This window comes from Symphalangus syndactylus, chromosome 9, assembly GCF_028878055.3.
Source record: "Symphalangus syndactylus isolate Jambi chromosome 9, NHGRI_mSymSyn1-v2.1_pri, whole genome shotgun sequence".
NCBI classification, from domain to species: Eukaryota; Metazoa; Chordata; class Mammalia; order Primates; family Hylobatidae; genus Symphalangus; species Symphalangus syndactylus.
Genome location: NC_072431.2, coordinates 122,291,368 through 122,303,729, shown reverse-complemented (window position 1 = coordinate 122,303,729; position 12,362 = coordinate 122,291,368). Strand labels below are relative to the sequence as shown.

The window sequence follows — 12,362 nt, the reverse complement described above, 5'->3', positions numbered from 1 at the left end:
ATGTCCTCAGACTGCTCCCAGTTTACTGACCAGTGATTTGGCAACAACCTTCTCTTGAGTAAAAGTTGGAAAGCAGAGTGGTCATAGATCTAAGCTAGGACATTCAATGCTGTACTTAGCTTCTAGATCACGTTTTACAGAACAAACCAGGGGAATACGGGGAGGGAAACAAGCTCTAGCCAGCATTTACCAGACAGGAATTGAAGATAGCAGCAGTTGCCTCAGCTTCCTGTTTTGTTTCTTCATAGCACTTACTATAGTTTATTGTTACATATTTCTGGATTATAGACCAGTAGCTACCTAAAGGCAAGGATTATTTATAACTTTTTTCTTACTGAAAACAGAGAACTACTATAGTGCCAACTACATAGTGTGTGTAAAAAGAATAAATGATAGATATTGAATCAGGTTCTGAATCTAGGTACGCCATATCTAAATCTCCCAGCAAATGTCAAGTTGGGGCCACGAATAAAAGCAGTTTGTGAATGAAGTCCCGTATAAGAAAACAAGGGAAAATAGGCCAGGGGAGACTAATTTACCCTATTCATGGGATTCTGCAGTTACAGTTGAGAGCAGCAAACAAAAGCTTCTGGCCAGAGGCTTTTTGCTTGTCAACTAAACTACAAAATGCAGATCTGGTAGAGGCAATTTATATTTCTAGCGTAGAAAATGGAGCATACAAATAAACTGAAAAAGAAAAAAAAAAATTAAAAAGAAAATGGGGGTCAGGCACAGTGTCTCATGACTATAATCCAAGCATTTTGGGAGGCCGAGGTGGGAGGATTGCTTGAGGCCAGGAGTTCAAGACCAGGCTGGGCAACACAGCAAGATCCCATATCTACAAAAGAATTTAAAAATTAGCTGGGTATGATGGTGCATACCTGTAGTCCCTGCTACTCGGTAGGCTGAGGCAGGAGGATCCCTTGAGCCCAAGAATTTGAGGCTGTAGTGGGGTATGATTGAGCCACTGCACTCTAGCCTGGGCAATAGAGCAAGACCTCATCTGAAAAGAAAATGGGACAATTTGTAAAGCAATTGAAAAAATGAATACAAAATTATGGATAAAGAAAACAAAATTAATCCAGAGTGAGAATATTATATCAACTCTACACACTGTGGGGTTTAGGATACTTTCTTGAGATGGGACAGAGTGGCAGCAAGAGAACAAGAATAAGTTCTAGAAAGGTGCTGATTAAAAAAATATCAGGACCCATATTAATTTTCTATGCTACAAAACAAATTACCACAAGTTTAGCAGCTGAGAAACAATATATGCATTCGTTACCTCACAGTGTCATTGGGTCAGGAGTCTGTTACAGCCTAGTGAGGTGCTCTGTTCAGAATGTGGCAAGGTTGCAATCAGTGTGTCAGCCAGGCTGCCTTTTTTGAAAAATTCAGTTACTTGTGGGTATAGGACTGAGGTCTGTGCCTTGCTGTCTGAGAGCCAAGGATCATTCTCAACTCATTGAGGCCTCCCTTAGGTCTTGACTTGTAGCTCCTCTCATAACATGGCAATTTACTTCTTTAAAGCCAGCGGGGGAATCTCCCTGACCTCAGGGAATGCCTCTGGCCTTCTTTGAAAGGGCTCATCTGATTAGGTCAGGACCAGCCAAGAAAAGCTCGCTTTTGATTAGCTCTCAGAAACTTGATTAGGGACCCTGACCCTAATTACATCTACAGAATCCTCTTTGCATATAACATAATGTAATCATGGAAATGATAGCATATCATATTTCTGGGTCCCATACAAGGGGAGGGTATTGTGCCAGAGCATGAGTCATCTGAGAATTGTGTCTACCACAGGATAGTATACTGAAGAGTAAGTTTTTCAGTACATTCTTATTTCTTCTTACAGTCGCTTAGAGAGTTCTTTCCTTTTCAGGGATTTATGCTTCCTCAATGTTAAATTTAAATAAATTATTAATAGATAGTGTCTAGTTTAAAAATTTTATAGTGTTAAGTTCTATTTTATAACCTTTGGTTAGAAATAATTGACTACACGTAAATCAATACAAATCTCAGTACTTATTCTTATTGAAGTCAACTTTTAAATTGAAATAGATGTTTAGGAGACTGTGGACAGATTGCACTGATGCAGATATAGAGTCAGAGGAGCATATCTGCCTTCAATACCTGTGTAGTAGTGTAGAAGGGATCCTAGATTGATTCTAGTCAAACAAGTAATTATGACTTAAGACAAACTAAAGTTTCTTTCATGAGAGAAATTACCAGGTTATTATGTATATACATGTTAAAGTTTTATTAATCTAGCTCCTCAGCCTTTAACACACTTCTCAGACACTATATAGTAGCCTTTACTGCAAGATAACAATGCTGACAATAATGCTGCACGTTGAACATCTACTACGTGCAATCACAGACATTTTGAGATTCTGTCCTCAAGATCACCTTTGTTAGGTAGACAAGCACCATCTCTTTTTAAACGAGGAAACAAAGCCATGTGTTTGTGCAAGCTCACTCAGCTGGTAAGCAGTAGACCCAGAGAATTCGAATCTAGAAATTATGACTCTTCCATGTGTGTTTTGTTTTCACTTGTTCTTAACATAACGTGACTTAAATGCTTATAAATATTTGCTTGAAGATGGAAAGGTAACAGTAGAGAAATAGGAATCGTGCTGCTAATAAACAAGAAAAATCACAATTTTAAGAGTAATCTTAATTTGTTGGTAGATTTTATAGCACAGTCTCTTTCTAACAAGGTCACCCGCAAAAGTTGTCTCACAGCCTAGAGCACTTGTAAGCAAAAGAAAGTTATTTATACATTTTTTTCTCATCTATAGCTTTCTCATGTAAGAAGTAGAATTTTTAAACTGAGAGAAGTTAGTAATAGAGCTCCAGTTATTTGTCCACAATGCTAAGGAGAACCAAAGGTTTCCAAACTGATGGAATGTGTGATTTGCATATTTCCTCTGTTTCAACAGATGCTGCATAGCATTTCTATGCATATATAACTAACCCTGGAAATATGTTTTCAAGATTGTAGATTTTAAATATTGTTTAATCAAGCATTATATTTTAATAAGGTACAAGTCATTTAGTTTACTGCCTGCATAATTTCAGTATTTCTTCATTTAATACATTTTTATATTGTTAAGTTGAAGTTGAAAGTTACATATGCATGTCTTTTAGAAGAATATATTTATTGACTTGGTCTTTCCTCAGTGGAGGTACATTTATACTGTCAGGATCTGCCAGGTAGAAAGATTAGACAGAAATCTGGTGGCACACAAGTATAACAAATGAGAGAAGCCACCTAAGTATTCCAGTAAGAAGAAAAGAACAAAGAAGCCTTCATGAAGGAGGAATACTGAGCTGCCCTTTAAAGATGAGACAGATTTCAGCAGAAAGAAACACCACGTGCAGAGTCATCCATGTAAAAATGGCAGGCAGGTTTGGGGAGTGGCAGGCAGGTTTGGGGAGTGGCAGGCAGGTTTGGGGAGTGGCAGGCAGGTTTGGGGAGTGGCAGGCAGGTTTGGGGAGTGGCAGGCAGGTTTGGGGAGTGGCAGGCAGGTTTGGGGAGTGGCAGGCAGGTTTGGGGAGTGGCAGGCAGGTTTGGGGAGTGGCAGGCAGGTTTGGGGAGTGGCAGGCAGGTTTGGGGAGTGGCAGGCAGGTTTGGGGAGTGGCAGGCAGGTTTGGGGATGGCAGGCAGGTTTGGGGAGTGGCAGGCAGGTTTGGGGAGTGGCAGGCAGGTTTGGGGAGTGGCAGGCAGGTTTGGGAATGGCAGGCAGGTTTGGGGAGTGGCAGGCAGGTTTGGGAATGGCAGGCAGGTTTGGGGAGTGGCAGGCAGGTTTGGGGAGTGGCAGGCAGGTTTGGGGAGTGGCAGGCAGGTTTGGGAGTGGCAGGCAGGTTTGGGGAGTGGCAGGCAGGTTTGGGGAGTGGCAGGCAGGTTTGGGGAGTGGCAGGCAGGTTTGGGGAGTGGCAGGCAGGTTTGGGGAGTGGCAGGCAGGTTTGGGGATGGCAGGCAGGTTTGGGGAGTGGCAGGCAGGTTTGGGGAATGGCAGGCAGGTTTGGGGAATGGCAGGCAGGTTTGGGGATGGCAGGCAGGTTTGGGGAGTGGCAGGCAGGTTTGGGGAATGGCAGGCAGGTTTGAGGAATGGCAGGCAGGTTTGGGGAATGGCAGGCAGGTTTGGGGATGGCAGGCAGGTTTGGGGATGGCAGGCAGGTTTGGGGATGGCAGGCAGGTTTGGGGAGTGGCAGGCAGGTTTGGGGAGTGGCAGGCAGGTTTGGGGAGTGGCAGGCAGGTTTGGGGAGTGGCAGGCAGGTTTGGGGATGGCAGGCAGGTTTGGGGAGTGGCAGGCAGGTTTGGGGAGTGGCAGGCAGGTTTGGGGAGTGGCAGGCAGGTTTGGGGAGTGGCAGGCAGGTTTGGGGATGGCAGGCAGGTTTGGGGAGTGGCAGGCAGGTTTGGGGAGGGGCAGGCAGGTTTGGGGAGTGGCAGGCAGGTTTGGGGATGGCAGGCAGGTTTGGGGATGGCAGGCAGGTTTGGGGAGTGGCAGGCAGGTTTGGGGAGTGGCAGGCAGGTTTGGGGAGTGGCAGGCAGGTTTGGGGATGGCAGGCAGGTTTGGGGAGTGGCAGGCAGGTTTGGGGAGTGGCAGGCAGGTTTGGGGAGTGGCAGGCAGGTTTCGGGAGTGGCAGGCAGGTTTGGGGATGGCAGGCAGGTTTGGGGAATGGCAGGCAGGTGTGGCTTCATGTGATGCCTGACTGCAACACAGTTTAAAGCCTAATCTTAGAGAGCCTTGTTATCCACAAACATTTGAGCTTTATTCTGTTGGAATGAAGAACCCATGAAGGGCTTTGATTAAGGGAATAACTGGTCAGTGTTGTTTTAGAAAGTTGTATAAAAGGTAGAATGAAGGTAGGGAAAGGTTGAGGGGAGAGAGAGGGTTATTGTAAGTCTTAATGAGATAATGAGGGTTTGCATTAAGAGAGTGGCTGAAAGGAATGAAAATGAGAAACACTATGTAATTTGTAGAACCTGACAATTGATTGGATGAATAAATAGGGAGGGAGATGGATTCAAGCTTGAATATTAGCCAGGAAGATTTCCAGGTTTAAGGAGATTAAGAGTTTAATTTTAGATATTAATTATTAGGTTCTTTTGGGGCAACTCATGAACAAATTTCATGGAACAAATTTCATAAACAATTTCCTAAAAATCTATAGAACCATACTTTTAGATTATAAAGCTAAAATATAGCCAAATAGTTTTTTTACCACAGCATACTTTTTATGTTACCAAAACGTAGTTTAATCTCAAGTATATCAAGTTCTAGTTTTGAATCCATGATCTGAAATATTCATATTTAATAATATGCACTTACATATACAAATACATATATAATTATGGTATAGTTTCTAGAAATTGTGTTTTAAATATAGTGTTAATACTTAAGTAACATATTTCATGTTTATCTTACTGTACACTTTAGCTACATCTTTTTCTATTTCTAATTGGAATTTTAGCAAAGAAAGATTTTTTCCCCCTCTGAGAGATTCAGTATCATTTTGTCTAATTGTACCTTATGTTAAGGTACCACATTATAAGCTTCTTTGGAATAATAAAATACTAATGCAAATACTCTCTTAAGCAGCTCTGAGTTGTTATGCCATTATAGTTTGGTGACATTCTGCTCACTATAGATTGGTGAATGAGAAAGGCTAACGTTAAGATGGGTTTCTTTTACACTCCTTCATAAAAACATTACATTATGTCATTTAGCAAAATGTTTATGCTATTAAAAATTCAAAATGTAAGGAGTTTAGTGCATTTCTACCTCAATATTAGAAACAGGACTTTTCAACGATCAATCAAAGTGCATAAAACTGAGTGAGTTTGTTTGCACGCTATTTATTTGAACTAAATCTCTAACAAGCCTCGTCTGCTAATTGGACTTAACATTTATGTTGCTAAATGAGAAGCATTTTGGCTGCTATATAGGATGGTAAGACCTACCCAGTGGAATAAACAGCTAACATCTGTTATCTTGTCCTGCTCCAGCTTGGCTTTTCCCAGTTAAGTACTACCTCAGCTCTGAAGTCAAGGTTATAAAATATGTGAATCTCTGGCTCACCCATGTATGTGTGAAGGTAAAGAAATAGTGCATCATCAGTCAGGACCAGCCAACCAAAAGATATTGAGTGCAGCTGGCTCACTTTGTTTTAACTTTGCAAGCCCTACTACTATAAGCAAAATCTAATAGAGGTTAAGATTTTTGTAAAGTTTGTATAATAACTGTAATTAATTTCAATTCTCTTTATATTTTCCTAGCTGTAGAATTTTATGCTGTTAATTGTTAGATTAAATGTAGTTACTTTAAAAATATATTTATATTTATTTTCTTTTTTTAAAAAAAGAAGCTAAATTTGGATTTGGCTGGGCTTCGGAAAGAAAAAGAAGATTTACTAAAGAAATTGGAGTCCTCATCTGAAATCACAAGTTTGACAGAAGAAAATTCCCAAGTAACATTTCCACGGATACAAGTTACATCACTTGGTCCTTCAAGGAGCATGGATTTGGAAATGAAGCAATTGCAGTGTAAACTGAAGGTGATTATAAAGTTTATTAAGCATGAAAACATATATTATGCTTGAATCCTGCAAGACATATTTATATGAACACTACTTTATTCTCATAAAGGTAAATTATGGTATAGATAATCCAAAAATTATTAATATTGCCTTCATCATTAATTTTTAGCCTGGTAGATTCTTCTCTGGTAATGAATCCTACCATTCTCTGAAAAAGACAAGATATCATGAAATCCTAATTTAGGAGCTGATGTAAACTGGCCAATATCTGCTACTCTAATACTTCTTTCTGCCCCCATGCCTCTCTCCAGCTGAACAGAATCCTTTCAGACATGCAATGCATCAACATAAGCAGAATTGCTTTTCTCTACATACTTGCAGCAAGTTAAACTTGAGAACGAAACCAACCCACTTTTGCTCTCTGCTTCTTCTCCCTCCCACTTATCTCCTCCTTCTCTGTCTCCAACCAACAACCAACTTAAAACAGTAGGAAGTATGTAGAGAAAAAGCAATGAGAGAAAAAAAAAAAAAAAGAATCTAAGACCAAGCGAAACTGTCAGCAACTTAAAAGTAAGGCTGTCCTTAGTTTAAATAGAATTATCTTGTAAGAAATAGGATTTATGAGTGGGTTTTAATTGGAAAGTTCTTTTTCATGCTTCTTAAGCCCATTTATTCCTCACATATTTAATTATTTTCTTCAGTGGGGATTGCTAGCTAGAAGCTAAAAAGGACAGTATATATGGGACCACTGCTATTATGTGAGTCACTAGAAAGAAAATCCTGATTGTAATTGCACAGAATACATTAGAAATGGAATAATCATCCCTGTTAGGAGGGTATTGGAATACTATGTTGAATTGTCAAATAGACTCATCATTGTTTTCAATCCCAAATACTATATGTGCACCCTTCAATAATATATCTTTTAGTGCAGATTTACTCATAGGATAAATAGGATAAAATTTAAAATGAATGAGTTTATTATTGCTTGGAAATAATTTGCTTTATTAATAGTAACCAAATATACAAACTAGCATTGGGATTCTTCTTGAATACCGTCTTCTTTAGTCAATTTTTATGTGTAAAACTTGGGTCAGTCACAACATTTTATAATCTTAAATAACTTATAAAATATTAGAAATGTGAAGGAAAAAGTGTTGTGCAGTTTTGGAGCATGAATCTTAAAATATGTCTCTGAAAATGTGGGATAAAATGTGTAAACTGAACATTTCAGTGTTAAGATTTCATATAGAGAAGATAAAATCATTGAGATATTCCTTGATCTTATCTATCCCATAGACTTTAATTCTTACTTCTGTGATTCTTCATGTATTTAAGTCCTCATGATTCTGATATAACTTTGTTTTTCACCAAGATTAAATAGAATGCTAGGTCCAGTATTGTCTAATCTGACTTCTGAAAGACATAAATAGTTTTAAGTTGATTTATACATAAATCATAATTTATGATTTTTACATAAACAGTTTTTAGTTGATTTATATTTTACTTATTTTACCTACTACAAATGATCTAATAATTTTTGGTAATAATGGATCCATATGAGTGTCTGTAAGTTCTTTGCATTATGGTTTTCCATGGTATAAGTTTTTACCCCACATACAAATCCCTCTTGCTTTGGAGGAATGTGCGAGTCAGAAAGAGAACTAGAGCAATTATTTTGAAGTGATTGTCCATAATCTAACACAGAGTCTTGGGACACTGACCAAACTGTATAGGGACAAAAAGGATACGTTTTTACTTTTGTCTTGTTTCATGTTTTCATATAGAAATTTCCTAGAAGACCAAGTACCTTTAAGTACATAATATTGTCTACTACTAAAACTTTTTGTTTTGATGCTGGTTTGTAGAGATTCTATAACAAAATACCACAGACTGGTTATCTTAAATAGCAAACGTGTATATTATTCTCACAGTTCTGAAGTCTGGAAGTCTAAGATCAAGGTGTCAACAGGTTTCATTTCTTTTGTGGCCTCTCTCCTTGGTTTGTAGATGGCTGTCTTCTCCCTGTGTCTTTACATGGTCTTCCTTCTATGTGTCTGTGTCCTAATTTCCCTTTTTATAAAGACACCACTCAGACTGAATTAGGTTGCACCCTAATAACCTCATTTTACCTGAATTATCTGTTTAAAGGCCTTATCTCCAAATACAGTCACATTCTAAAGTATTGAGGGTTCGGTGAGAACTTCAACATACTAATTTGTTTAGGGGAAATAGAATTTAGCACATAACAGATATCAAACTGCTAATATAGTGATTTTCTAATAAGTAACTTATTTTCTACTTAAGGTTTTTAGACTTAATTGAGAAAATTGGCTAGATTCAAATATACTAAAGGTTTATATACATCTTTTCTATACTATCCAGTTAATATTAGACTTTTCCGTGTAATTTTATATATACTTTTCTGATGTCTCTGGTTCATTTACAGTTGAGAAAACTGAGACACAGAAAGAATAAGTTACTTGTCCGAGATCACACAGGTACTGTATATAGAGCCGAGATTAGAACTCAAACCATCTGGCTCCATAGTCCATGCTCCTAATTATGATACTATGCAAATTTTTAAAAAATATTCAATAAACTTAGTATAGGAAAGCTGTAATAGGGATGACTTTTTACCATTGTGACATTTTTGATGTATGTGTTTTACATCATACATCAAAGGATGTATTACAAGGAAATTACCAGATTTTAAGTCATGTTACAGATAGATATCGTATAGTAGGGAATGGAAAAGGCACAAAGGACCTGGGTTTCGATCACTTTTTGGCCATTAACTTCTCGTCAACCTGGTCAAGGAAATTACTTAACTTCTCTAGAGGTCTAAAGCAGGGATACCTTTCGACCCATCTGATAAAAATTTTTGAGGATCAAATGAAATAGCTGTTAGATTTAGAGATCTTGGCCAAAGTGTATCTCAACCTGCCATTGTTTTATTTATTATAAATTGCTTTTCTCTCAATTCTCCAAGTCAGAGTTAACAGCATTTTCAGCCACATAAAATACAGCCTTAAGTCTAAAAACAGAAAAGAATCAACCAGTTATCTTAATATCTACTTAATTCATTCCATTGAAGATACTGTCAGGCTTTATTTACTGCCTGTATCTTTTATTTTAAATACAATTCTAAGTTTATTTTACTTCTCAGCAGAAAATACCTTCAGTGCAGCACACTAGAAGTATGCATATTAAGGGGTAGGATGATTGTTTTTAGGCAGGAATAATGACACAGAAGCAAAAAATTACAACCAACAGATTGACAGAGGAAAAAAAGGCAATATGAAAATGTTAAGGTAAATACAAAATTAGAAAAGCACAGCCTGGGACCGTTTAGAGGAGGGATAAGTAGACAGTTATATCACAGTAGTCCCTAAAGCCATCACTATATTATAGTGTAGTGATAATATAATACATATTAGTATATCATATATAATTTATAGTGATAATATTTATAATATAATATCACTATATAACATATCACTATTAGCTTAGCATAATCATGGATGTCCATATTTCTAACTGAATGAACAATCATCAGAGAAAGAATTGAAAATTAATGATTAAAGCAAACGCTTCAATTATTTGATAAATTGACTAGTGTGACTAGTGTGGAACATGTTATTCAGGCAGTGCTGGAAATAAGACACAATACACCACTGTAAACATGCAAAATATGGTAGAAATTTTGTTTGCATTACACACACATTTGATCAAAACATAACATTCAAAAGAGTTACCATGTTGAGGTAGCTATGGGTTTTTAAGAAAAATTAATGTTTCATGTAAAAATTAAAATTATTTCAAATGTTTTATTTGTATGTTATACCTATGAGATATTTAAAGTCAGTCTGATGAGTTATGTTTACCTTGGGTAATTAATAGTTTAATCTTTTCAAATTCAAATTATTTTTAGCATGAGTCAAACATCCCAACATAGGACTAGTTCTAATAGAAAAAATTTATTGTAGTTTAGAATTATTGGCTAAATAACTACTCCAAATATTTAAAAAGCTATTTTATTATATTTATATTCATTTAATACTTTTAAAACTTAGCAAATGGATTAATGTGAGTATGTCAACACTATCTTGAGTGTGGAAAAATTAAAATACTAAGTGATGTCTTAGATCACACATTTAGTTGGAACTAGAGTCAAAATTGAAAGGTGTTCTAACACTCTAGTTACCACCTCTGGTTCCTAGGCTGTACTGACAACAAATACCAAAGAACAAATATGTTTTGCTTTGAAAAACTAATAATTATTTATAAATAATGTAATAAGTAGCATTATTAATAACTTCAAGTAAAGAAGGATTGAGTATTCATGAGGTTTTCTATCAGTTATCATTATTCTCTAACAAACTATCCCAAAACATCGTGGCTTAAAACAACAGTTTATTATTTTTTAAGATTTTGTGGGTTGACTGGGAAGTTCTTTTGCTGGTCTCTCCTGGGCTACCTCATATCCCTGGATTTTTTCAAACCAAAGATTTCCCTAGTTGGAAGATACAAAATAGCCTCGCTCATGGATCGGACAATTGGTCTACTACCTGTCAGCTGGAGTACATTGGTACACTTGACATGATACATCAACTGTATTCGTAGCAAGGTGATCCTGGAGCAGAATTTCAAGAAGGGAAAGAGAGAAGCCACAAAGCTTTAAGGCCTGGGAACTGAAATTTACACAATTCATTTCTGCTCCATTCTTTTGGACAAAGCAAGTCACAAGCCAGACTACATTCAGTGGGTTGGGAAATGGATTGCCCTGCTTGATGAGCAGCAAAGCATTTGTGACCATATTTCGTCTAAGATGTTAGTAAATCCAGTATTTGTTTTAAGTGATCTTCTTAAATCATTAAAATTCTTAATTATTCACATATTTACATTATACCAGGACAATTCATATTTCCTGTAAATGTATTTTGGATACATACTCTTTGCAATTCTTAAATGATTGTATTCCTCTATAGTTTGGCATGTTATATAAAAGTTTTAGTATTATTATTTCTATTACAGCATATAAAATAAAGCATTTACAATATTAAAATATTCATTTTAATTATTGTTTACCATAATTATTGTAGATGTATTCTTTAGAATGGCACTTATTTTTATGCTGCTTTAGACCAAGGCTGAAAGGTATATTTAAATTTATTTGTATTTTTAATCTAGAATGCAACTAATGAACTCACCAAACAGTCATCAAATGTGAAGTCTTTGAAATTTGAACTCCTAGCAAAAGAAGAACACATAAAGGAAATGCATGAAAAGTATGGTCTTTTTATTTCTATCCATTGTATTTGGTGCCACCTAGTGGCAGCCAACTCTATTGAACGTGCCCCAAGAAACTGCTAATGTTAATGATTTCCTTCCCTAGTTCATATTTAAACCTACATAAGATGAAAGTTTAAGGAATACTATGTATAGCATGATTAATGGCAAGCTATTTAATTTTTTAATTAGAATAAGGATGAAGTTAAATTTCCCTTATTAAACATTTAATTTTGAATGAATACAAATTAATGGCTTCGAGACTATAAATGAAAAACTTTACAACATGGCAGTTATTTGACCCCCCAAATATATGATTAGTATTTGTATTGGATTTAATGCCTAAGCTTATAAAACTAAGGTAGAAAAAGGAAAGTTTTGTTTGTGTTTAAAATAACTGGAGGTTATGAAAATTTGTACTCGTGTTTATCAGTAAAAAGATTTTAAATGCTCTATCTCACTAAATCAAAATTATTTTCTTTCTGTGTCTTTCAAAGCTACACTATTGCTTAGAAATAGTAAGA

The 12,362-nt window shown here is 36.5% G+C and overlaps 1 protein-coding gene across 6 annotated transcripts in view; it reads left to right on the top strand.

Moving 5' to 3' along the window:
* The window catches only part of CNTLN (centlein), a 369,272-nt gene that overhangs the window by 315,736 nt on the left and 41,174 nt on the right, over positions 1-12,362 (top strand). For all 6 annotated transcript variants that reach the window (XM_055294179.2, XM_055294183.2, XM_063609088.1 and 3 more), the window contains 2 exons: positions 6,373-6,564; positions 11,740-11,837. In XM_055294179.2, the coding sequence (XP_055150154.1) occupies positions 6,373-6,564; positions 11,740-11,837 (290 nt within the window). The remainder of the gene's footprint in view (positions 1-6,372; positions 6,565-11,739; positions 11,838-12,362) is intronic.